Source organism: Heliangelus exortis, chromosome Z, assembly GCF_036169615.1.
Source record: "Heliangelus exortis chromosome Z, bHelExo1.hap1, whole genome shotgun sequence".
Lineage (NCBI taxonomy): Eukaryota > Metazoa > Chordata > Aves > Apodiformes > Trochilidae > Heliangelus > Heliangelus exortis.
In genome coordinates this window covers 66,766,030-66,793,914 of record NC_092454.1, presented here as the reverse complement: position 1 = coordinate 66,793,914, position 27,885 = coordinate 66,766,030, and the positions used below count along the sequence as shown (strand labels likewise).

The following is a 27,885-nucleotide window of genomic DNA, read 5'->3' as shown; positions in this document are numbered from 1 at the left end:
CCTTGCCTGGCTGCCAAGTGAGTGACAACACAAGCAAGTTACGACTTAGAAAAATAAAAATACGAGCCGGGTTGTAACAATGAGCACGCCAAAACCCGCCAGGGGCAGCAGCAGCTCTCTGTGGCTGTGCCATCGCAGTGACTGTGACTGATGATATTCAGACGGCCTCGGAGACCCCAGGGGATGGAAACGGGCAGACGGGTACAAAAGACCCGGACCCGAACCCGCTGCCGTCCTGCGCTCCCCTGCGCTGCCCCGTCCGCCCTGTCCTTTCTCCATCTCTCCTGCCTCCCCGCAGCGGTCCGGCCCCCGCCAGAGGAGGCGATTCCAGCTTCAACCCGGGGCGTTGGGGCGGGACCGAACCGCCTCATCCCGGCAAGCAGCGGAGAGGCCGGGCCGGGCCGGGCTTGGGGCAGGGCTACCTCCGCGTTGCCCCGAAGCAGCCTTGGCTGCCGCCGCTGCTTCTACCCCACCCCCCCCCATCTCCTTCACTCATGAAGCGGCGAGGGGCAGCGCCGTGCGGGGATGTCTGCATGTGCCAGACCATCCTCCCGGCCCACTCCGACCACCGCGGGGAGCTGAGCTCCGGGCAGCTCCTCAAGTGGATGGATGCGACCGCCTGCCTGGCAGGTAAAGGGGGGCAGGCGGGAAGAGGAGGTCCCGCTGCCATTTACCCCGGGGACCGCGCTGAGCTTATCCCCCTTACCCCCCTTTCCCTCCTTCTCCCCCCCGCCCCGTCGCCTCAGAAATGCTCTGTGGGGACAGTGTCTCCTTTCCCGAGAGCCGCCATCCCGATGTTCGCAGATGAGAGGCGAAGAGAAGGCGAATTTTTGCCCCTGATGGCTTGCGAGGAAGTTTCATCCCGGGGGAGTGCGTGAGGATGGGAGAGGGTATCAAGGAAGCTTGTGGGGGTGTGGAGGGATGTGAGATCTCGGGGGAGAGTGAGGAAAGGGGAGAGGGGGACGGCTTCCTAGAGGAGAGTTGGAAATGAAAGCAGCGGAGGGAGGACGGGGATGGGGAAAAGAGAAATAACCAGAAGAAAGAAAAGTACTGACTTAAGAACACTGGCGCATGGGCGAATTAAAAACAAAACTAAACAAAACAAAAACTAACTACAAGCCCAACCAACATGCAGAGTCCTCTGTGTCTGGTGTAGCTCTGCTTAAAAAATTTTTTTTCAAAAATCTCCTCGGCTGACTTAGGGAGGCAAAAGCAGCATCTCGAGCACCAAAGAAAACCTCTTCTTCCAGAAAACTCCCTTTCCAAGCTCGGCTGCATCCATGAGCAGTCTAGTAGCCGTTCATGATGAGCCTTGCAGAGAATAGTGGGTGTGTTGGGATCCTGGAGAGCTTCTCCCACACCATAAATCAGAAAAGTGCCAAGCATGTGGCAGCCTCCCAGTATGATCACTTTTATCCTCTCTCCTCCTCTCCTCTCCCTCTCCTCTCCCTCTCCCTCTCCCTCTCCTCTCCTCTCCTCTCCTCTCCTCTCCTCTCCTCTCCTCTCCTCTCCTCTCCTCTCCTCTCCTCTCCTCTCCTCTCCTCTCCTCTCCTCTCCTCTCCTCTCCTCTCCTCTCCTCTCCTCTCCTCTCCTCTCCTCTCCTCTTTTTTAATGCAGATTTATTCCAGCGCAAAGGAGTAATTTGCCCTTCAGTGATTTACCCCATAACAGTGCTTTTTATGCAGAGACTCTGAACTAATCTCAGCCACCCCTGAACTGAAGTCCATCCTGACAAGTTGCACAGCCCCAGCTGCTATAACAGCCTGTCCTTGCTCCCTGGACTTTGGTTAAGCTGTGATGATTTTCATCACCTGTGAATCTGCCACCAGAACTCACTTTCAATCCACCTTTCAGAATTGCTTTTACTTAATTAGGGTAAGGGCAACAGCAGCAATCCATTCCACAGGACTAATCACTTTGCATTTGTGTTGCAGCAGACTCAACTTGCCAGGCAGGGATTTGTTTGGCTTTGCCATTTTTCACCTGCCAGTTGCATGTGCCTGGGCTTTGCAACTTCTTATTTTGTATCCTGCTGCTACAGATGTGAACCCCCTCGCTGGCTGTTTCCTCATTTTGAGGCTCTTTATGACTATATGACCTGTCACAGTGGTGTCTTCAGTGTCTTAGTCATTAGTGACCTCTTCCCTTTCATCACAGTTTGCTTTCTTTCTGGTAGGTGCCTTCATGTGTTTTATCCTCATATTTCCAAAGGGAACTTCTTCTATAGTCAGTCGTCCTCTCTCTGATTCCTCCAAGCTTTTTCTTGCAATGCTAACTGAAAATATTGGTCTGGGTGGGAGTGAAAATGCTTGCCTTTTGGGCAGTGCTATTTTCTAGGTTTCCTGCTGATTCTCTCTTTTGCCTCTGCCACTCAGGAAACTTTTTGGAGATTCCCTGTGTTTATACAGCACTCTAGGTGCTATGGTCAAATAAATAACAAATCACAATAAAAAGATGCCAAGTGTAAAAACATGACCATCGGGTTATTAAATATTAATAGGAAAGAAGATGTTTACCTTTTCCAGATTAGCTTTCATAATTAATACAAATAAGGTGCATTGCTTTTCATAATCAAATGCATCCGTCATAGGGAGATGAAGAGCACAGTTCAGATTTTGCTAAGAATATTTTACAATAAGTAAACATTTGGAGATGATTTTTCAAATATTGCTTGTACTTGTTTTTTATCTAATTCCTGTGGTTTTAGTACAGCAATGAGGACATGAACTTACCTTCTGGCCACTGGCTACTAAGCCAAGCAGAACTTTGTCCTGTGCCTGAGAATTCTCAGCTCACAGAAAACTTCTGCACTGTATTCATAGCCAGTATTCATAGCATCCTGTTTTGAAGGAGATTGCTGAGATTTAATGGGGCTTGTTAGTGCTTTGTGACTTTCTGGCCAGCAACATGCTTGTTAGGTCTCTTATCAGAATTTTCCTTTTAAAAGAAAGACCTTATGTAAAGCTTTTCAAACTAAGTAGAGTCATTATCATCATTGCCTGGTCTCAATGCCTGCTGTTACCTGTGCTTAATGGCAAATATTAACTTTTATCTAACTTCTTTTTTTAAGGGGTCCACTGCACACTTGCTTAGGGTGATCAAAGGAATCAGTGACCTACTCTGCTTCATCTCTGTCTCTCATGCACAAGCACAGGTGAATAGTGTGCTGCAAATACCATGTGGTAACTGTGTGTCCATGTGTCTCTTTTGAAGCTGAGAAACATGCTGGTGTGTCTTGTGTGACAGCATCTATGGATGACATACAGTTTGAAGAGGCTGCCAGGTACAAAGCCAGCTAACAATTTTTAGCAAAAAACTAAACTTTTTTAGCAAAAAAAAAAGTTTATTTAGCAGAGATAAAAAAAAAACAAACAACCCACAACCCAAAAACTTATTTAGCAGAGGTAAACCAACACTTTATAAAATTTGAGATACACAAAATCTGAGTCACACATTTAAGTCTCCAAATTGATCTCTTCTTCTGTGATAGCCTGATCCATGTATAAAACTGATCAGTTTCACAGGTCAGAAATAAACTGTAGTTATTTTGATTATGCAACCTTGATGCCAGGTGAGAAACCGATGGCCCAGTCATCTTTGGCATAGTTAAAGTGAATGCTACAGTGAATATATTGCTTATCTCTGTTAAATAAGGAATACCTGTAGCAGTGTATTAATTTTTTATTGCTGTAAGTGCTCTTTCAGTTTATTTCTAACTGTCTCATTCATCTCTTTTAAAAGTGTGTTTATGGGACAAAAAAAATACTTTGTTTTTGCAGTCATCAAATATTGAGTCTACAAGGTAATAGAGGACTTAATTCTTTTTACTGTTTGTCAGGGTTTCCTAAGGGGTAAAATGCACTGTAAGAGGAAATAGCACATTTATTCCTAAACTATATCTTCACAAATATTTAAATACATTGTTTTGTAAGTTTGGTGTGCTTTTGTAGCTCGCAGTCTGGAAATTCATTAGTGCTTAGATGGGATGGGCCTGGTTACACACAGCAATGTAGATGCAGTTGTCAAGACTGAAGCAAGCAACACTGGCTGTCAGATACCAATTAAAAACTGCTTGCAGCATGAGTGTAAAATACTGATCTGCTCCCTGTTCTAACAACACATTTTTAGTGGCCATTAGGATAAGAACTAGAACAAGTAACAAGAAAGTGAACATGGTCATACATGGTCATCTGAAACTCTTACAAAACTTCTTGGTCTGTTTTACAAAATTTGTTATAAAGTGTTTTTCCTGCCTGTAATGGTTCTGGGTTTTAAATTTTGTCCTAAGGAAAAAATCCTCTCTGTGAAAACTGTAATCAGAGAGTCCTGCAAATGAAGTCAGGGTAATGTTTTTCTTTCAGGCATTGTATTTCAGACTTCAGTAGCTTCAGAGCAATTTTTTCTGTTGTTTCTGAGAGCAGACCAGAGCTTCTAAAATGTAATGAAAATACTTCTCCTTCCAGATTTGTTTCCAAATATGCCTCTAGTTCTCCTTCCACTTCTAGTGCCAATGTATCATTTTTAACAAGAATTTAGGGTACAAGCCTACTAACTGTGGTTTCAGGATTTTTCATTCTCAGGTCATCCCTAAGATCCTAATTTCCTAAATTTGGTTCTTCTTTTGATCTTGTTGATTATACAAACATCTTGGATAAATAAGAGCTCTTTTACCTCAGCCTAGAAAATGGTAAAAGATGTTTTGTTAGTTACCTGCTATAGGGTTTCATTTTCCTAACTCAGGTTACCAAATATTTTGTAAGGACTAACTCTTTTGTGTAGATTTCTTTTCAATTGGCATAGAGCAAGATACTTCCACAAATCTGTATATTGCAAAATTCAGTTCTATGCCATGATAACAAGTAAATCCCTCTTCACTCTCTTTTAATATGCAGCAATTCAGTGTTAGTAAGAACATGTGATTACATTTATTTAAATTTTGTTGGTGTTCCGTATGTAAATCATGTTCAGTGCATGCTGATAAATTTCAAAAGCTTTCTGCCTGTTACAAGTGAAACTGTGTTTTTCCATGATGTTATCTATTTAAATGCTCAAGCTGATCAGCTCCTTTGTCATAAATAAATTGATTTCTCTGAAGTCGGAACACATGGTACAATGTAAAACATTTCATTTTAAAACAGCTCCCAGAAGTATGGGAAAAGACATATCCCTATCACAGCATCTGGCCATCCCAGTTCTGACATCTTTCTTTTCTGATATGGCCATGTCTTGTGAACACAGTCAGAAAATAAATTAGAGAGGAGAAAAAAACTGAGGCCAGGAGAGACATATACTGGGTGGTAATATATCTGACTTTATTCATAATCAGTGCTCTTACCATGCAGAGTAAACATGGCATCACAATAAGTTGGATTGTTTTAAAAGCAAGATACAATAAACAAAGACCATGGTCTTTCTAGCTACAGACGTTGCTTATAGCACTTTCCCACAATAGAACATTCTGGGAAAAGCCAGGAGTTGGTAGTGAACATAATCCCTGTTCAGAGTAGGTGTCTTCTAAATTCCTTGCTATCTTTTCTGGCAGTGAGCCTTGCCTCATCTTCATTTTTCTGGCAGCAGGCCTTGCCTTGCTGCTATCTCTGGTCGGCCTTTGTATCGTGGGATCCTGCTTGTTCACTAACTCTCAGGTCTCTCAAATTATCCAGGCAGCTGCTTGTACCAGAGGACTACACTTTTCTACAGTGAAATGTAAGTCCAGCTGCTTAGACTGGTTGGAGCACCAGGGAAGGTGGGAGTCAGTCAGGGATTCTAATGTCTGTGAAGTCCAGACCCTCCTTTGTGGTGAGACTGGTGCATCCAGCACTGTTCTGTGGTTCTCACCGTGCAGTTTCCTCAAACGTGGGCAAGGCTACACTTAACTCTCTCAACCTCTCTTATTCTGTGTTCTCACACAGAGGAAGAGAGGTCATCAGGGACATGTCACTGGCAAAGGTCTTTGTAGAGAGGAATATCACCCTGCCAGTAAGCCTGAGGCAGAGACCTCTGCAGCATCTGCTGGGACCTCATGGGCAATCCAGCATCATGAAGTTCTTGACAGGGACCATGATGTCCTCTGCAAGCATCTGGAAAGAGGCTGAGCTCTCCCTCTTTTAAGGAAAGCCTCACACTCATTGTTCAATCACAGAGGTCATGTAGTGACTGTATTCTGTGTTTCTTTGTACTCATCACTTCTACTGCTCTGTTGCTGAAATCCTCTTGGAAGTTTTATGGCAGATACAGAATCTTCAGAGGTAGTTGACTGAGTTCTGTCTCTAAGCTTTCTAAAGCCTTTTTACAAGACTATAAGGTTAATTTCTTTTCATAGCTCAAATATAAATATTATGCTATTGTTCTGAACACATTCTTCTTTTTGTACATAAGCTGGTCATTCCCTGTGCATAAACCTGTGCAGTTTAAACTGTTATGTCAATGACTGTGCTTTTTCCTTGCAGTGGATGATGGAAGAACTTCTGAATACATTCTTCAGAAGCTAATGAGGGCTGTATATCTGCAGATGGTCTTATTTCTGTCCTCTAACCATTTTTCTCCCCTGTCTACTCAAAGGCTTCCACTTGTGTTCTCAAGAAAGTTTCTGTGTAGTTAGTTGTTCCTGTCTGATACTTTAAAGGAGCAGGTTTCCTATTCCCTGCTCTGGTGTTTGTTAGCAATTTGATTGAAGTTCTGGCACTGAGAGAAGCAATTTAATAAAACCCTTACCTTTAAATGCCAAAATGCTATTCATTTAATTAGGAAGAAATTATAAATATGCATTTTTTATAAACTAGGGTCTTACCTGTGCCAAGTCCTTAGCTGTAAATGCCTATTTCATAGGTACTCAAGTGGTCTGGGTTATGTTTTGCAGTCTGAGATGTAGCTAGCTGAACTCTGTGGGACTGATCTCTAGCATTTTAAGTCAGCCTAAATTCTCTTAAGGGAGTGGCCTGATGCCCAGTTATTTTGGCTGCAGTTCTGCATATCATGTGCAGAACTTTCAGTGCTCTGCTTACTAAGACAACTTTAGAGGAAACTGCCTTCTTCGGGTTGAGCTCAATGATCTTCAGAGGTACCTTCCAACCCCTGACATTCTGTGATTCTGTAATTCTTTCAAACCCTTTCAGTATTGTCTTTACTTAGGATATTAGATGTTTGAAAACTGGGGTTATTCTTGCTATTGATACATAACAAGTACTTTAGAAATTCCAGAAAAAAAATAAATATTTTTTTCATATGAATGTGATTCTGTGTAGGTAAAAAGATAGTATTTTGCTTAGGTATTCTATATAGATAAATTGGAAGCAATAGTTATTCAGAGGTATGTTATTAGGACAGAAGGGGCATGGTACATCACTCGTCTTGGCCAAAACTTGGAAAGTGAGCTCTTTCTCCATCCTTCAAAGATGACAAATAGCACATTTTGTTCTGGGAGTTTTTCCTCATGTGCATGTCTCTGCATCCTAAAGAATGCACAAACTGTATATTTTGTGTGGCTTTGCAGTTAAATATATGTGGTGATTTGTTGTAACAGCAAAATGTACCTTTGAACAAAAGCAGAATCTAGGTCAAAATTTCTTGGGGGACATTGGGCCTGGAGCACACTTGACTGGCAGACATCAGCAAGGAGACAGAATGTTAGTGCTGAACTTACACAGGATTCTGAGGGACTAAAATTGTTATTGAACATGAAGGAAGTAACACTGCTAAACCTTTTCTTGGTGCTTTTTCAGTGTAGTTTGGAAGGCACAGACTTGTTGAGATTTTCTTCACTACTGTTAGGGATAACTAACAACCTCTTATTAAGCTTCATTATCACATACTATCAGATGTTATTCTTAACAGGGTTGGACAAATTATTACCATCAAAGCAAAGGTGAACAGAGCATTCAAAACCAGCATGGAGGTAAGAGATTGTCATTCTTATTTCTAATGATATTTAAAGAATAGAAGAGAGGTGGGAGGGGTAGGGGAGTGTAACATGAGTCCAGTCTTACTGGTTTCAAAAGGAGCTTTGTGCAGATACCTAAACAATAACACAGCCTCATGGTTTCATAATAACTATTATAATTGCATGTTTCCTCTAAAATAATCCACGTCAAAATAGAAACTGTACACTGAAGACTTAAGACTTTTGGCAGGTGTAATGGACAAAATGGGATAGGTCTCCAAAGCAATTGACCTCCAAGCAGTCTTTGGGTCAGAGGTAGCATCCACTGAAAATACTTGTAAGTATTTTCAAAACTTCTGATTAAAAAATATTTATCTCAGTTGTATGCATGTTCTTACCCTTCATTTTGTAAGAAGCATGCAGTGCATTGCCCAATTGCTTACTTGAAATCAGAATTTAATCTTAAGAGTTCTCTGCACAGTGCACAAGTCCAATTCTCATTTATATTAATGGAAGTGCTGTATCTCACAGATATTCCCAAAAGTTCTAAAAATAAGGAGAAAATCAGAAGCATCAACGCCTGTCTCACAGGACCCAATACAGGGTTTCACCCGAAGTGTTTCATTGTGTTTTATAGATTGATGCAGATGGTCTTGCTTTTGCAGATCCTAGAAAGATTCATCTTGGCAACAAGTAAATGGAAAGGGTTAATCATAAAATTAAATCTAAGTGTCTTTCCTACTTTTTATTTGACCCTTCAAGTGATGCTAAATGTGCATACAAAGGTGTTTTACTAGACAGCTTTTCAGATCTCAGTGAATATTGTGCTGTTCTGTATTCAGAGATGTATCAATGATGGCAGAGTGGGGTTTTTTACATATTTTTCTTTTAAGTTTAAAAGACTGGACGTGGTCAGTTTGATAAGCAATGCACCATTTTGTCTCAACTCAGCTGACAATGATGTAAATACTTTTTTTAATCTTCCTCTGCTATCTCTTTCCTTGTAGGTTGGCATCAAGGTTACAGTACAGGACGTTTTGACTGATGTTGAAAAAGTTGTGAGTGAGGCATATGCAACATATGTAGCCAAACCAGCTGGTGCTGGAAAGGTATTCTTTTTGTTTTGTTCTGTGCTTGAAGGGACTGGGACTGAGTTTCTGTGAGGTCACCCAACTTTTCTGGTTGTGAAACACGGGAAAATGTTCATACCAGTGTATTCTGATCAGTTACAGGAAAAAGGGGTGAAGTCCAGACTATATTGAGATGTATTTCTTTTTCCCCACATTTCTCTTTTTTTTCCATTTGCCTTGCACATTTGCTAATAATAGAACAAGTGTCTTTGTAAGGGCTGCAATATTGACAGAGGAAAGCACTGGAAGAGAGATCCTTGTGAATCTCCTTGTTCTCCCTAGTTTGCAGAATCTGATGTATACACATCTTGAAACCTGCAGGGGTGCTGGGGTTGGGGCTTCTTTATTCTTGACTCCCCCTTTTGAGGAGGTTGTTCAGACATCACTATTCAGACAGCAGACATTAATTTTAAGCTAGCTTCCAATCTAAATTAGTTCTTTGCCATTTATGTTAATTAGTTTTCATGCCAGTGTTGTTTTTCTCCCTAGTGCTTGGCTGCCTGGAGGTATTTAGAAATCAGTCACAATTTTGTTTGGCTTTCAAGTTGTTATGCCAAGCAGGCACAGTTTTTTTAAAGTTTTCATAATAGAAAGGCCAAATATCCTCAGATCCTCCTAGTGTGTACCGTTCTTCTTTCTTGAATATAAGTGACTGGAATCATATATGTGGCTTTCCTGTCTCATTTAATGTATTATGACAGTGCATCTGCATTTTTAACATCTACTGCATATTGGCAGAGAGCAGTCATCCCATGAGCAATTAATGTATCCAGTAATTTCTGCTTTCTCTTCTGCAATGAAATATTAGTTTGCAGAATAAATAGATAGCAACAGTTCTACCAAAACTAAGGCTCAGCTTGTCTCTGCAAAGTTAATGGATAAATTGATAACCCTGAAAACACTAAAATAGTGTAAAGTAAGGATTGTTTATTATTGGTTTGATATATCAGTGTCATTGACCCATTCACCTTTTGCTCAGATGAACCAGGGAGATTAATGCAGGATTAAATTAGTGATAACTAACCAAGATTAGGTTTAAGACAGGAATGCCCCAAGCAGAGTTTGGATTTGAAAACAGGCTCTTTAATTTCTGCAAGACTTTATTTTGTCTTAACATGGAACCTGAACTGAAGTCAGTTTTCTAAACAGCTATTGCTAAGGTTGTTCAGAGAGCAATATTATGCACTCACTCTTTTATCTGGTCCATCTGGAAAAAGCTAGGAAGGTCTGAAGGAGGGCCTGAGGGGTGGTAAGGAAGCCACAAGAGTGTTTTGAGTGGAGACTGAAAAACTGAGAAGCATTACTGACATCTCTGCAGGACACAAAATGTTGAATTTGCCTGTGTTGCAGTTCTAGTGCATTATTTTAAGGTTTCTGATACTAGACCTTTTAGACAAATCACAGAAGTGACTGTTCAGTGCCACCTCTATGGTATTTATATAAATGTAATAATATTCTCAAGGAAGTAGAGGTTTGGGTTCGGTTGGTAATGAACTGACATACATTAGAATTTGTACTTCAAGTAGAAGGAAGGCTGCTCTTGGCAAGAGAATTATGTGTGTCTGGGTACAAGTAGCATTTTGGACATAAATGTGTAGAGTCCGAAGCTGCACAAAGTGCTGAGTTTTTGTATGTTTCTCCTCCACCTCAGAAAATCAGGGGTTCTTTAAAAATAGGTCCTAAGGCAGATGGAACAGGCAATGTATGGAGTTACAGTGTAGTTTGTCAAAGAAGGAGCAGGCTGTTTGTGTAGGAACTGGGAGAGGCTCTGAGATACACTTTTCCATAAATTTCACCCCTGATGAATGTGACAGGATTATTTTTCTGATACAAAAATTCAAAACTCAAGCCTTCATATTAAGATCTTTTCATCTTTTTATATTTTTCTCTTATTTCTTTTTGAAGGAGAGTTCTGTTAAACTGTACGTGTTCTCATGGATATTTAGTTTAAAGGCTAAAAGCACTTTAGTGTTGAATTTTAACAATTTATTCTGAAAGAATAATGCAGAATCTCTTGAACTTTAACTCTGAGCTTGTTTGCATTAATAGAACTTGTCATCTTGGACAGCTGATGGGAAAAGGTTATGGAAATGGTGATGCCATTTTAAGTTCAAAGTGCACTTTTTTATGATTATGGCATTCAGAGCCTTTTTTTTTTTTTTTTTTTTTTTTCTCCTTCATTTTGCATAGATTGAATTAGAACCTGTAATACTTCTGTCTAAGGAAGACCATCTGGAGCATACTCTGGCTATTGAGAGAAGAAGAATCCGACTGGGCTATGAACAGGTCTTTAAAAACCTAATGCAGGAGAGTAATAATGAAGGTGATTATTATGGGCATAAAAGATGAAGCAAATGAGCTATGGGCAGCTGGAAGGGAGGAAGAAAGCAGATAAACCACCTGAGTAGAGCTCCTTGAGGTTGTAAGACAATACAGAAATGTGTTTGCTGAGATTTGTGAGGGTGTGTAAGACAGTTATTCTAATAAAATGGTCTTACTTTGTCTCTCAGAAATTCCAGATTGAAGGCCAAGTATGCATTAAGTAGATGTGACATGCATATCTTCATATAGGTTGCATGTAGAAGGTTTATCATTTCACAGAGTTTTGCAATATGGTAGTAAAGTCCTGTGACTCCAGTTACAATGTAGATAGAAAAATAAAATTCACTAAGGCTTATGGTTATGTCTTTGCAAGAAAGCACTAAAAACTATGTTTATGTCATGAGATCATTCCCAAGAAGTAGCAGAAACTTCATTACAGGGAGGTCAAAACACATAGAATAAAATTTAAACTCAATTTAAAAAATCAAGCCAAGAAATAGATTCATCTTTACTTCTGATGGTAATCTCTCTTCTTAAAGCCAGTTATGCTCAGAATGTGCATATTCCTTTTGCAAGTTGCTGTATTCCTTTGCAATAAAAATTATTCACAACAGTTAAAAAATATGCTGGTGTTGGGAAAATCTGAGACGTAATTCCATGTAGAAACAACAAACTTCACCTGGTTTCACTGAGGAAAGATGAAACCTGTTGTAAATATAAATTCTAGTGTTAACAATTTGATAAAACTATGTAGAACTGAAGAGACTTGTTAGCTACAGGCAAACAAGTTATTTGTCTTCATGGTAACGGTCTGACAGGAGACAGCTTAATACCATGACAGACAAATCAAGGTCCACGATTTTGGTTTCCACTGATTTGACTGGAAACTTTGTTGAAGGATCTTACGATTGTTAGCACAAATTCACCTCCTTAAGGGGACAGAACAAGCAAAATAGGGGGAAGAGAGAAGAAAGTATTGCCTGTAAAGGCTTACAGATACCAAAATACGTATAAAGAACATCCAGAAAGTGAAGTTTGTTTTCTGAGAGGATCTTATGCAACAGCCTAAGAAGGTCCAAAGTGCAAGTTAGTCAAATGTATTAACACATTTATATAATCATAAAGTTAGTTAATCATGGCACAAAGTCAAAAGTACAATTCAGGTCCAGTAGCTTCTAGCACAGATAGGCACTTTTAAAAGACTGATACAATCTCATGCCTAAATCTGTTCTTCATAAATACAGCTGAAAAACAGTGGAATGAGGATGTTTGCCTAAACATTTTAAAGGGGAATCAAATGCTTGGGTAATGAAATGTGGTTACTGATTCATATCTGTATCTGTGTTCTATATTGTCTCTGACAAATCACAAGATTTGTTACAGAAATCATGTCATACTCTAACCTTGGCTGAACACATTTGCACAGGTGTCATCATGCATGGTGGTCAGAGTCTATGAAAAGTATTTGAATAAGTGATAAAGTGCTCCAACAACCTCTGCTAGAGGTCATGCATAGCAACCACGAATAATCACAAGCACATGCTGAGGCTGCTGGCTGCCTGCATTCACAGCTAGCCAACTTTCAGAGTAACTGCTTCTGACACAGCATCTTTGAAGGATATGACATAGTGAGGGCTGGGAAGGGTCACTGTGCTGTGATAGACTGCAGTGTGCACCATCTCCCAGCTATTATGTCTCTTGGAATAACAGAGGAAATCTTCAGCCTCTTGATTCCCTTGCAGAGAACAGAGGTCTCATATGTCTTCTTTTTTTTTCCTTCTTGTGTCTGAAGCAAATTGCATTCTTCAGTAGCCTCAGTAACTGGGGTTATTTTTTTTCTTTTTGGCTTTCAGAGCTGAAATAATTCATTAATACATTGCTGCTGTATTTCAGATATTTTTGAAGTACAAGATGCAGTTTCAACAGACCTTACTCATGTACAGAGTATTGAGCTTGTCCAGCCTCCTCATGCAAACCATCATGGAAACACTTTTGGTGGCCAGATCATGGCTTGGATGGAGACAGTGGCAAGTATTTCAGCAAGGTACTTTTCTACATATGGTTTTAAATGGATGTGGATTTAATATGAAGAGTTTCACAGGGATTTACTCTATGAAGAATACACACCTATCTGACTTCTTTTCTTCATCTGATTGCAGGAAGCCTTTGAACTATTTATGTGGCACAGTTCCCACAGCATGCCACTGTGGGAGTCAAATATTTTTCTCCTTCTGTTTCACATGCAATCCCTAAGGCAAAAGAGGCTACCTTACCCTCCTGAGAATCACTGGAGAAAGTCATCATTGGACACAAGAGTAAAAACTTGGCCTCCTTGTGGTTGGTCAGGTCTTTTAAAATGTGGTTAAGTCAAGATAAAACCAATACTGACCCTGAATCAATTGATACCCAAAAATGAACAGTCTTCTAAATGTTAGCTGGCAGATTCTTATGACAGAAGAAACAGTAAGTCAGAGAAGAAGAATCAAAAGAAGCAGGTCTGTTCTGTTGGTGCACACAGAATGGATCCATAGCATTCAGCAAGTCACTTAATCTTTCAGTCTCTCTGATTCCCATATCCTATGGGTCATAATATTTTTAGCAGTTTAAACGGTTCTGATATCTTCAGGTAAGAAGTGTGAAGTGTTTTTGTGACACTGCTTAGTATTGCTTGTCAGTGCAGCCTAGACAGATAATCATTTAATTTCTCTTCTACTGAAACTGTTTTTCTTTCTCCTTGTTCTTGGATGCTGTACAAAGCTTCTTTGTAAGCAACATTTGGGTTTCAGTTTGTATTCTGCTTGCCTGTCAAGTGACCTAATTCACTGCAGGGATGTTAGATATGTTTTTGCTTTTTAACTTTTAATAATTAAGTGAATTCCCCATTCATTATTCATATAGTTTTGATTTGTAGCCAGTAGTTGTACTGATAACAACAGATTTTCTGTAGTGGTTGGATAAACAGCATTATTTTAGTAACATTGGAATGCACTGACTGTACCCCAGTGTGTAATTTCATTGGCTTCAAAGGGATTGTTTCAGATTTTCGCTCTAATATGACCAAAAATATTTACCTGTTTTCATTCAATAAACTTTACCTAATAAGAGTCAAATTTAGGTTCAAAAATAGAAGGAAGACATCAGCAAACCAAGCACTGAAAAAATGTTCCTTGAATTAATGAAAGCCAAACATGATTTGTCATGCTGAAAATACTAGGCATAATATCTAGTGACAAAGGTTTGCTAAAAACAGAGATTTTGTAGTTCATGCTTAAGAAATAGCTAGTCTTACTACAAACCTTTTGTGAGGCCACTCACAATTAGACTTCACCTTTGAATATGCCAATTAAAGAATTGCTCTGGGCACAAGCTCTAATGAGGGAACAGAAGTGATGGGTTAGCCCTTAACAAATAAAGTTATAAGGGTGTTCTAAGGGTTACTTACCCTCCTTCTCCCTTTTCCTCTTGCCCCCACTTTTTTGACTAAGCTATAAATTGAAAATATTGCTGATAAATATTGCTGATAACAATAAAGCCATTTGAATATTAATAATATTAGTTTCAACTGGATTTGTACTTCCTTATTTCTTCCAGTTGCAGTAAAGGCATGTAGGCATAGTTTTCCAGGAAAAACTGAATATTTAGAACAAATTTCTTTATTCATTCTCATTTTCAATAATACTGTGTTTTCATCTTTTTGGTGAACATTGTAAGTAAGATCACCATTTCACATTTTTAATCAGAAGAGCAAATTATTCTTAATGAAATTACACAGTCATTTGAATGTATTAGTCTATTAAATAGATGTACCAGTCAATTAATTAGCTACAGATAATTGTGTGCATTTAACATGTACTGGTACATTAGTTTGCAGAGTGCAATTGAGTTAAAAGCTAGCTGTACCTAGCTGTATTTTGAAGTTTTAAAACTGCACAATGGAAAATCTATTCTCAGATATGCACGTGGGATTTGTACTGAAGAGCCATGCACACGTGCATTGAGGACAGAGCATGTTTCTTTCAAAGCCTAGAGATAAATTACATTATTGTGTATAGTTTCCTATTAATGAGAAGCAATGAATTATTGGATTTCCCTGGTGTAGATTACACTGTATTGCAAGCTGTCAGCCGTGTAGCCTGGTTTCACCAGGTGCTTTTAGCTGCTTGTCCAAAGTGGACAAGCAAAGTGGTCCAAAGTGGTCCAAAGAGCAGCTTTGCTGGGATGCTCATGGAAAGGGTACTAACCTGGCACAGACACTCTTCCTTTCTGCACCAGCAAAGTTTTACAAGACTGGCTACAGCCCATTTCACAAGCAGTTGAAAGTGATCCAGTAGGACAGCCCAGTTGAACATCTCTTCCTTTAAATGAACACAGTACAGGAGCAGAGCTGAAATTAGGGAAGACAGGTGAGTGGACATACTATGCAACTGGAAGGATAAAGGGAAAAGAATTACTAAGATTTGTGTATTTGTCACACCCTACTCTGCCCTCAGCTTTTGAAATTTAGCTTTGTGTTTTTGAACTGGTAAGTGATCAGTTCAACATTTTTTTCTCCCTTTTAATGTGCAAAGATGAGTTTCACAGGTCAGCTCCAGTAGTGAGCTGCACATAATTTAGTAAAACAAACCAAGTTAAATGAGAAACCAAACAAGCCAACCAAAACCAATTATGCATTTGGTACTTATATAAGTGGGTTTTTTTATTCTTCGTAAAACACTAGCAGAAAACATTTGACAAGCAAAAAAGTACAAATATTAAAAGGGCAGATAGACCAACGTTGCTTGACTAAACAGTTTCTGGCTCTCAACCTTTCTGCTCAGGCTTCTTCTATTTGTTTAAAGGCTTTATGATCTGGCATTTTTACATACCGAGCAATATCCTACTCCCCATGCAGTCATATAGAAATGAATGAAGCCCTGTGAAGTAAGTGGTTACTGTGTAGGTAAGAGATTCATGGTCTGGCTCCAAAAGAATGTAATATCAAGCAGTGAGAATTAATTAGTTGGTGTTTGTAAAGTGTGTTGAAAATGAAACAGCATGACATAAGTGGTATTATTATGTTTGAGGCTCGAATTACATGCTCTCGGAGCTGCACATGGTAACTATATTTCTATGGGTTATGGAATAAATTAGTGTAATATTGTGATCTTTTAGGTTGTGTAAACCTTGTTACCCTAATCGCTACCTACTTCACAGAATCACAAAATTGCCATGGTTGGAAAAGACCTTTAAGATCAGCACATTGAGCCTCCAGGCATGTTGACTACACCACCTCCCTGGGCAGCCCATTCAGCTCTTGACTACTCCCCCAGTAAAGAAATTCTTCCTAATATCTAGTCTAAACTTCTTCTCGTGCAATTTCAGGCCATTTCCCCTAGCCCTTCTTCAAACGTATCAAAGGATTCTTTGATATGACTGTATGTTTTGCTCTCTGTCTCTCTTGCTTTATTTTTCAGCCGCCTGTGTCGTTCATATCCTGTCTTAAAATCAGTCAATATGTTTAAATTCTGGGGACCATCTGTTGTGGGTGACCGCCTTGTCTTCAATGCAATTGTGAACAATACATTTCAGAATAGGTAAAACTCCTCATCTGGTTGTCTTCCTTGATTTGATCAGCCTTATTTTGTGTTTCTGGTTTCAGATATCACTAGGATTTATGTTACTGAATAAATTATTTTTGGAGCTTTGAGAGATATATTTATGTCTATATATCTGTTTCTATATCTCTGTATAGCTATGCAGTGTGTATCTATGTCTATATATTTATCTATCTATAGCTACATATTGCAGGTACCTATATATCTACATCTATATCTACATCTCTATCATCTGAACTACCTATATGTGTTTTCTTTTTACTTTTCTCAGCAGAAGTTTTCAAAAATTTATTCTTTGAGTTTCACCCTTAATTTGAAAATCACTTGCAACCAAATCCCAGTTCTGCAAACTCATATAAATACCACTCTGAAATTCAGGGATTTTCAAGGGATGATTGGTCCCACACCTTTGATTTTTCAGAAGACTTCAACTCTCTCTCCCAGGATCTTCTTGTTTTGTTATGTGTTAGCAGATCTGGTTACTGTTTATTGCTGATTACATGAAAAATTCATGCTTTGTTTTGTTTGTTTCTTCCCAGTGTTGGTCTGGGTGTAGAGGTGAGGTGCAGTTTGGAATAAATGGCTACAGCCTATGCTGAATTTTTATCTTTAGTTGAGTACATGGTCAGTGTAACATGGATTCTGGCACATTGAGCACCTGCTCTTGGCATTTAGTGGAGTGGCTGTTGACCAGTCTTGCAGAGATCCTGCCTAATGATAATGATAATGATAATGATAATGATAATGATAATAATAATAATGATAATGATAATGATAATAATGATAACAATAACGATAATAATAATAATAATAATAATAATAATAATAATAATAATAATAATAATAATAATAATAATTCTCTCTTTATCTTTCCTGTGCATGCAATACATCCTCTGTAGTTTTAGAGCTGCTGTTGTGTTGCCTCACAGAGAATGAGTCTCCTGTGACCTTTGGTAATGGGGTAGCACCTTTCTGCTAGGCTGTTTCCCCACCTGCAGGAATGATGCTTTGGGCCAGCAGTCCCTCTGGTGATGCCAGAGGTGTGACACAACTGTGTGGAGCCCTGTCCCAGCAGAAGGACATGTTTGGAAGTTTCAAGGAATGTAGCAAGATAAGCTTCAAGAAGGCAGAAGCTACAGCAATTCCTTTTCCAAAAATCACACCATTGCTGTTGTATGGCTTTTTTTATTTGTAGGTGTATTTGGTTCCCAAAAACATTGGCAAAGCATGAATTACCTTCATATTATGCTCCTGCTGAATGTCAAACCAGTATCATCCTGTTCCCTCTTGTCTGTTGTCACAGCATGCTTACTGGTGTTCATATTTTGCTACTTAGCACAACTGCCACTCTTTTTATTAATGCTATTTAGCCAGTGACAGCTTTTATTTATGAAATATGTCTGTCCAGACTGAGTGATTTATTTTGTATGCTACAGAATGTATTGGAGTCAGGCTTCCTGCACACAGGAGGGGGTAAATCAGCTCTTTTTAGTATGTCTCAGGGCTGCTCCTGCATCGCTTGTAGCAGTTCAATAATTAATTTAAACTTTTATTTCAGTGTGGAAGTTGGTGTCCGTGTTGAGGCTTACAACTGTGAAGAATGGATCAAGAACCAAGCACGGCATATTAACAGTGCATTTCTCATTTTTAACAATGTAAATGAGAAAGGAGAGCTACTCACCTTCCCCAGAATCAAGCCTACTACAAAGGTCAGCCCTTATCCTCAGAAGCAGGATGAATGCGTATGTGAGATGGTGCAATCCAGCTCAGTACACTTCTTCTCTAAAATTTGCTGGGATAGCAAGGCCTAAACAGGGCAATGAAATGCATCTTCTTACAGGAGAGGACCTCTAAATGGAATGTTTGCCTTTGTGTGAGATTTGTCGTTGTTTACTTCAGACATACAAAACTGAGAAGTGGAGTGGAGGGTATCATTAGATGTTCTGTAGTTAGTTGATGGACAGGGAAAAATAATCTGCTTTTTTCAGTTTTTGCACCTGTGTATATCTGTCTTGTGCAATCTCCACTGCCTGTCCACAAAACTCTTCAGCGTTCAGTGAATAAAGTTACTTTTATAAGCCCTTAATGAAAATAGGAAATAGAATTAATAAAGAAGTTTTTAGGAATCAAATCCCATTACATAGGTAGGCTTTCCAGTTCCTTTGATGTGGAGATCTCAGCATGTGTTACCCTGAAAGTGGTTCACAAAAGACTCAGAGCAGTTTGAAGGCTATTGTTGAATTATTTCTTGTGATGCTACCTGTCATTAACCTTACTGCTCCAGTTAAGGTGCTTATGGAGAGTGAGCACAGACAGAAATCCAGCTATGATTTAGTATAAGTTCACTCAGCTAAAAACTTATGGGATGGCAACTGGACAGATAACATGTTCTATGTACTAGCTAAGGCAGTAACAGGCCCATTACAGGCTGTTCCAAGAGGAAAAACTAACTCTTCCTCTAAAATAAAAAAAATTTAAAAATTACTTTAAAAAAGCCATAGTACCTTAGCTTCAGAAAAACAAAAAAACAGGGCTTCCCTTAAGGACCTCCCTAGAGAGCCATCCACAAGCTAAGCATCAAGATAAAAACATGTACACCCATTCCTTCAGAGTAAAGCAAACAAATCTGTGAAAATCAATAATAAAATAAAGAAGTGCAAACTTTCAGTGATCATTTGACTGAAAGTCACAGCTGCTATAGCAGTGCTCTACAAAACAGGGAACAGATGTCTTACAAAATATTATGTAGTCCTTGGTTTAAAAAAAAGCAGATTGACTAATCTGGAGATTATTCTTGTTCCGGAAACTATGTGTTTAACTTTTAAAAACTGAGAAAAAGAACCTTGTCCAAAGTGGCATATTCTTCAAGTTAACAAGTTCTATTGACCTCTAATGAAAGTTGGTGTGGTGTGTGCTTTTGGGTCACTTCCATGCTTCAAAAAAAAATCTATACTGGCAGAGTAATAATAAGGGAAGGGAGAGACCTGCCACCTTGGAGGGGAGGTACCATCCATTTGCACAGTGCTTGCTCAGATCCATCTGCACTAAGATAGGAATTCTTCGTTGCTTCATTCATACTTTAGACATCAGATGATGATGAATTGGATCAATAGTTTATTTGATGGATGGTACATTTAGAAAGAATAGGATGTGCCTGGTGCCCTGCCCAGCTGCCACTGGTTTAGGACCAAAAATTGCTATAGCAGGATGCTGCTGTGATGCAACTTTTCCACTAGATTGTTTTTGCAAATTTAAGGTCAAGAGTAAATGACTGACTCAGGTTAATCTGGAAAGCCAATGTTAGCAAAATTATTTATTTGTTAAACATCTCTGGCATTTTTCCACCTGTACGAAATAATTTTTAGTTGTCTTTTTTTTTGACTTTGTCCTAAAATTATCAGTTGTATCTCTGTCTGGTTTACTTTTTATACAGGATAGCATCAGGCGATACCATGGAGCTATTGCCCGAAGGAGAATTCGACTAGCCAGGTATCGTTTAGAGTCAAGGACAACTTGATTTTTAAAACTTCATTTTTTAATGTATCCTCTAAAAAAATATTGCTGTGTTAAGTAGTCAAAGTCTCCACAAACAGAACTGTCATGTTGCTTAACTTTCCAAATAAGTTTGCAGCTCAGCACTGAAATTATTAGAGACTTCTTGTCTTAAAACCACTTCAGTTTATAGGTTAATTTTTTTCCCCATCATTCCTGAGAAGAAAAATGAGTTACTGTAAACCTGTCTTGCAACCAAAAACTGATAAAATGCCTATAAACTCTTTAGAAGACATGTTAGCCTATAGAAATGATTGTTTCTAGCATATGTATATGTGTATATGTGGATATATAAGGTGGAAAGAACCAATTCATGTTACTATTTTTCTTTGTAATATTGTTTCAGAAAATGCATGCTGTCTACTAAGGATGACAAACCTTCTGATCCTTGGGAGACAAGCAACCAGGTAATCTGCAGATAGTGTCCTACTGTCTGCTTGCATAAAATGGTGATAAAATGGTGTTTGTACACTTCTGGAATGTGTAAACAGTTGTACAAGGTATATCAGTTTCCAAAGTGAAGCTTTTTTGACTAAGTTCTACGATACTCATAGAAGGATGGATAAACGTGTAGCAAAATTAAAGTGTTGGTTTGTTTTTTTTCTGAAAAATGAGATTAGATGCTTCACTATTGATTGTAGAGTAAGTTTCACAGAAAACATAAACTCATATAACAAGTGTTGCCTTAACCAGCCAACCTGAAAACTTTCCAGCAGATTCACATTGCAGTTTCTCCAGCTTGTAAAAAGCTGAGTTCTCCTGTAGAGGAATTTATTTGTTTTTTTCCTTTATCCAGCCATTAGCTTGCACAAAAATTGCTGTGAGTAGACCATTTAGTAAATACTAAAGGTGGGGTAAGGGACGTGGTGATACCAACAGACAGATGAACAGTGAAATAGCATAGATTTTGTTTCTGTGGAAAAGAGAAAAGATTTGTTCACTCTTAGATACTCTGATTCAAGTGTCATGTGTTCCTTTCTTGGACATGCTTGGCCACAGGATATGCCTATTTCATGAAATGAAAAGTGATGAATCTGAATTTGAGTGGATTTATAGACACCCTAAATGTTTGAGTCAATTTTTTGTGGTTAAATTTTCTTTGCATTTAAGATTCAATGGCTGCCAGAAAATTTACTGGGTCTCTTTCCATTACATGAAAAAACATATAACTTTAATTATATTATATAATTAAATTAAGTTTAATTATATAATTATATAATAATGTATATATATTTAAATATATACATTTAATTTAATTTAATTATATAATTTAATTTAATTATATAGATATATATACATATAACATTAATTATGATGCAGGTGATTTGTTCTTAACAGTGGCATCACCACTGCAAAACAGTAAACCTAAATATGCATGTAATGATAAAAATAGTTTACTTAAGATTTATTTAATATTAAATTAAAACCTGTCATTAAAGACTCTAATGTTATATTCTCTTTACACTATGGTGAAATGAGAACTCCATCCCCCTGTAGTCAAGCATAAGTAATGGATATAGTTGTACTTCCTCCACTCTGAGACTGCAAGACTAGAACTTGATAGCAGTGAAGAGGTTAATTTTCTATTAGATTTTAATTACTTATGAGGAAGATGGGCAAAACCATTAATTTGCTGGTCTGAGAGGTTACCTGTATTATCTCTCTGGTGGTCACAGTTTTTCTGCACTGCTGGATAATTGGAGAAGCCCAAGGAGTGTTTTCTTGTTGTTTAATTAGGGTTGTTTTGCCAGCAGCCATGTGAGCACATAATCTAACTACTGGAAGTATTTAATTCAGAAACTACTGGGCTGTGTTTTCTGGAAGGAAAGCACTTAGGGGAAAATACACATTTGTTTGTCAATGGTGCATAATGATAGAAAACGAGCATCTAATTTCTGGAATGTTTAGTGAAATGTACCTCTACCCCTTCATTTTCAGAAGTGTATCTTGCATTTCAGGCATTCATGAGTTACAGCAATATAGCTGCACTGACACACCTAGCAGCAAAGCAGGGATGGGAAATCACCACTTCACTGGATGATGTAAGTGCATAATTGTGAAATAGCTACATTAGCCACTTTAGTTTTATTTCACCAAATTCATAACTCTCATGGTTTCCCTGAAATGTTGCAGTCTCTGATTGACCATAGTGCTGTGCAACCTGGAAGTGCCACAGAGGAATTTTAAGATGGTCTAAATGACTGATGGACAAGGGATCCCAGAAGGGCAGAATTGTCAGCAACTGATCAGTTGGGATTGTTGAGCAACACATGAGAGAGCATAAAAAGACAAACAAACCCCTGTCTCATTTCTTTGAGCCATTTTCTTTGCCACATTGTGGGTTTGTGAAACCGCCTGATTCCAGTGAAACACCAGACTTGCACATCTTCCCTGGGGATCAGTGCTGGTCCAGTTTTGTTTAACATCTTCATCAACAACCTGAATGAGGAGATGGAGCATACCCTTAGCAAGACACCTACATGGTCCAATAACTCAGTTTTTTGGACGCACCTACAGTGTGAGAAGTATTTAGAGACTGCACATACATAGTGTGAGAAAGAGGTCATATAGACTCATTCATTACCACTTGCAAGCTAATTCATCTCTCCCTAACCAGAACTAATTAAAACTGTGTGGTCACTATGCTATGGGTATATTTGAATTTACATTGTTCTGTATTTTAATGTAAAAATAAATAATCGTGCAGTCTCATCTCTCCTTCCTCTGTCAGATACAGTTTCAAACGTACTCCTGAGACAGTATGCCCAGGTTTAAGTGTTAAAATATTTACTGCAATCATTCTTTTTTTTTTCAACACGCTACTCACTTTTTTCAGATAAAAATATGGACTCATGAAGAGGGTGATGTGTTGTCACTCAAAGTTGAAATGCAAGTGAAGATACCGTCACATGTGGCTTTTTCCCTTTTGTCTGACTTCACATTACGCCAAGAATGGGACACACATTTCTTGTAAGACCTTACTTTTCTTCAAGACTGTTCACATCCACTGACAATGAATATTTTAATCTACAAATACTTTGAGATGTTAACACTCTTCTACCTAATTAAGAAGAAATTGCTGTAGGAAGTTGATATTAAAGATTTATTGGTCCAAATATGGATTGGGTTTTTTACCTTAAAAATAAAATCTAATTTCTCCTGAGTTGGACTTAAAAATATTGCTGCTCTAAAGCATCAAAACAGCTGGAACAGAGCTTACAATTTCCTAAAATTAACAAAATTCAATGTGTAGACAAATGTGTGTTGAAAAGGTTAATTTGACTAAGTTGTATATAACTTTAGGTGGATAATTATGTGTCCTGGCTGTAAGAAGAAAGGCAAAGCTGTGGAGTTGGGCATGTTTGTATTGTTTGGGACATTGGTGCTCACCTTCATCATACAGTCAGAGTGAGAAATGAAGAAATTGAGGTCTTAAAAATGAATGTTTTAAGAAAAATAATATCTCATAAGGTGTATCTGAATTGGAATGGGTTTCAGAACTGCTGTAAAGATGTTTAAGAGTTTTTTATTTATTTTATGTGGTGTAGAATAAGGACTAGAGACAATTGAATTGATATGATAGTAATTTGTGAATGTAAGAGAAAAAGTAAATATTCTCTTCAAGGGGAAGATTTTTCAGTTAGTCATTCTGGCATGAAAGAAGTTTATCAGAGGGTTAGATTGGAAGCTTAGGGATATTTGAAAATCTCAGTCTCTGCAAAATGTATGGCTTTTAGCAAATGAAATACGAAGACACATTGTGTTGATTTTCCATATGTACATCCAAGTTCTTCAGTTTATTAGGACACGATTAAGCCTGATTAACTGGTCAAAATGGAACACCAGCTTAGCAGTGCTTACTGTGAGGCAGTAGAAGCTGATGTTAAATAAATCAATTACTGCCCGTGTAAAGGAAAAATCTGACTCAGAGATGGTGAACAGCACTTTCGAGACCCTGGTGGTTCCATCTGAATGGAGTAGAACACAATTTTGAATAAAATTTTACAAATGTTTCCTAACTCCCTGTCCTGTGGTGTGTCAGATGGACAGTTTTTGGTTATTCAGCAAGTGTTATGCAATCTAATGTCATTCCAAACAGAAATCAACAGCACACAAAAGAATAACTCTAGGATGTTGGCTCCAGCACCTTGCTGCACTTTTTAACAATTCTGTGGGACAGAGGTGTCAGAGGAGGTATTGCAGGAAACCTCACTTTGTTTTTTATTATGTTCCTCTTTCTTCCTTGCTGCCTGAACATGAAACTTGTAGGTTTGATGTTAGGATGATGTAGCTTTGTAGTGTGTTTTTTGTAAGGGATTATACTGCATACATCAGGGTCTGCATGCATGCTGTATGTATTTGCAGAACTTGTGAGGTCCTACAGGCTGTGAGTGAAGATGAGAAAATATATTATGTTACATCTCCACCCATGACTGGCCATAAACCCAGAGATTTTGTGATTCTTGTGTCTGAAAGGCAATCCTGTAAGCCAAGGTTAGTATACAATCTCAAGTTTTAACTGTGAGCACTTTGGAACCAGAGTTTTGATTACTGTTGATCTGTGTCTGGGTGTGCTGTTGGGTGACAGGGATGATATTTTATGTTTTAAGAAATTAGATTAGTAGATGATCTAAAATACAGTATGTTGATGCCTGAGTTTGCCCAACCAGATTTTTTGCAATGTGAAGGTGTGCAGAGCATCAGGAATTTGTAGAGTAGTTCCATACTGCTTCTGTGAGAGCGACTCTTGAGTTTTCTCTCATGAGGGAAAACAGACCAGAATTCCAAACAGGCAATTGGAAAAACACATGTCCCAGAGGGCCTGTCAACATGATGAAGCACATAATTGTTTGTTTGTCTGTTTCAGTGACTTTGTAATCCTAGTTAATATAATTCTGGATATATTAAAGGAAGTTCTTGGCTTTTCTTGAAACCTCAGTGTGACACATTGTATCTATAAATTTTGATGCTGACTTTGGTTTCAAAAGCTCCCTAATCCTTTTAACATACATTTAATATACACTGAATGTATATTAACATACATGTAATATTTCCATAGATTTGTCTCTGTTCTTGCATAATGAAACATGGATTAATAGGGCCATTTGGTGTATTTTTTAATTCTTGACTCTCAGCTTCTTACATTGAGTAATTCTTCACGTTAATAGAACATTGTTTCTACAAGGCAGTATTCTTTACTGTGATTTTTTCCCCCCACAGCAGTGGACTGAACCATGTCTACTTTTGTTGGGCCACACCCTAAGTTAAGGGTTGCTCCTAGGCTGTAAATGTGGGTCATGAAAAGCAGGGTAAATAAAGGGAGTTGTTGTATGTGGGTGATTTTTCTGTGGATTCCCACAGAAGCCCTCTTGAGGGGAGTCTGTGATAAAGCCTTAATGAGACTCAGCAGAGCTGAATTTTTTTTCCCATATCTTTAAACATAGAGGAGCTTGTTTACCTTCACATTGGTATACACATATGGTGTAATTGTTGACATGTATGTTTTTTAATAATTTCTTCTTGTTGAAGAAATGTTTGACTTTTCTCCTTGCCCTGCAGTGAACCCTACATGGTAGCTGTAAAGTCTGTTACCCTCACATCTATGCCACCCTCTCCAGAATACTGCAGAAGTAAAATCCTTTGTGCTGGATTCAACATCTACAGTGACAGCAACAGCTCCTGTACAGTGAGTAGTTCTGAGACCTCAGCTGTGGCTCCTTTTCTGTAGTATTACATGGGCGTATAATCTCATTTCAGTTGACAGTCTAGAACAGTAACAGTAATACAAAAGAGAAATTAATGTCTCCCCAGAGTTCATTGTGGTTATTAAGACATTCTTTATTCTACAAAGTGGAAACTGTCTTGCCCAGTTTTGGCCAATCTGAATGTTAGGAATGAAATCTAAACTAACCACTGGAGATAGTCAAGCACCTCCAGAGAGCCATTCATTTATTCCTAAAATACACTTCTAGAAGACATACATTAAACTGATCTCTAGTGGTGCCCATCTCTCTTCACAGGCTACAGAGGAAGCCCAAGGAATTAGTTAGGGTTAATTTCTCAACCTTAACTTTCATATGTCAGAAATTATGCCATCTGAATCCCATCTCTGGACCAACAACAATGTTCCTCTTCTGTTATTTTCCATGGCCCGGTTATAAGTTTTTTGTTTAAGAAAATATATTTCAAAAACCATTCAGCTCTCAGTGGTCTGGGTTTTTTTTCCAGGCAACATTTTTGTTCATAAAGAACACACATTTAACAGGTGACATGTTTCTTTCTGCACTGCTGAGTGCATTTACCTACAGATGCTTGAGAATCTGGCAGTAGTGAGGACACTGAGGACATTAAACTACTGTAAAAAAGGCATGCTCTTTTTGCTAATTATCACCTTCCATTTCAGAAACACTGTTTCTATTCACATCCATAAAAGCTTTCATACTCATCTAGGCTCTGAAAAAAATGGCTATTGCAATCCAAAGGCTTTTTTGTTTCATTTATTTTTGTTTAAACAGGTGTGTTACTTTAATCAAGTGACATCAGGTGTTATGCCTTACTTAGCTGCAAATCTTACTGGCTCATCCAAATCCATTGAACACACTGCTTTGGAATGTATAAAGTTCCTGGAGCTGAAAGGCAGCAACTCCTTGTTGAAAGCGGATTTCTGAAGAAGCCTCTGAAGATTGTCAAGCAGTACTCAACAAGTACTTTCAACTTGCCAGGTTGAAATTCCTGTACATGTGCTGATAATTCTTCTGCAGTTTAGTTACTTCAGATCATGCAGCCAATATTGGGCTTCAGACTCAGAATACCCAGTACAAGCATTTTCGATAAAATGAAGATTAGGCCTTGGGCTCTAAACTAAATTTTTAATTTTAAAAAGCTTAAGGGACAGATTCTGCTCTTGACTGCTTTAACAAATTTTATACAAGTGGAGGCAGAACTTGGCCCAGTAGCACTGTAGCTGATGAGAGCATTTCACTATTGTAATGTTATACTGAAGGTAATGACATCCACTCAGTTTTAAATCAGTAAATACTGCCCTGTGTAATTTGCAGAGAAGTGGTGCTAAGAAGCTTATCCAGTGCTCTGATCTGCTTGTCAGGATTCTTGCACACTTATTATGTATAATTGATCACATCCCATATAAGTTAGTGTTTGCTAATGTCACTAGTATCTGTCAATACTTGTAATTTATCTGTGACTTCCAATAAATTATTGTATCTGAGGTTGCAAATCCATTGTAAATTTTATTACATTTCTCTGGAACGGCTTTGAATGCTCTTCTAGAAACACTACTTTGTACTGATGATGGGGACTGTTGGCCTCTTACAGAAAAAAGTGTCATGACCTCCAGCTGGCAAGTTTTATGCAAGCCTGTTCTGCTAGCATTGAGTAAATGCATAGC

General features: G+C 38.5%; 1 protein-coding gene across 3 annotated transcripts; it reads left to right on the top strand.

Moving 5' to 3' along the window:
• Positions 1 to 386: 386 nt before the first annotated feature.
• ACOT12 (acyl-CoA thioesterase 12) lies at positions 387 to 27,714 on the top strand. Of its 3 annotated transcripts, none has more exons than XM_071730076.1 (15): positions 387 to 630; positions 3,214 to 3,283; positions 7,834 to 7,894; positions 8,887 to 8,988; positions 11,200 to 11,332; positions 13,225 to 13,375; positions 16,785 to 16,904; positions 18,484 to 18,634; positions 20,359 to 20,414; positions 20,824 to 20,884; positions 22,436 to 22,519; positions 23,314 to 23,447; positions 24,843 to 24,971; positions 26,037 to 26,163; positions 26,993 to 27,714. In XM_071730076.1, the coding sequence occupies exons 1-15, from the start codon at positions 495 to 497 to the stop codon at positions 27,143 to 27,145; spliced, it is 1,668 nt and encodes a 555-aa protein (XP_071586177.1). In that variant the 5' UTR covers positions 387 to 494; the 3' UTR covers positions 27,146 to 27,714. The 3 variants fall into 3 exon arrangements, with proteins under 3 accessions (XP_071586177.1, XP_071586178.1, XP_071586180.1); XM_071730079.1 differs by having other exon boundaries at positions 498 to 630; positions 3,071 to 3,283; XM_071730077.1 differs by lacking the exon at positions 8,887 to 8,988.
• Positions 27,715 to 27,885: the final 171 nt, after the last annotated feature.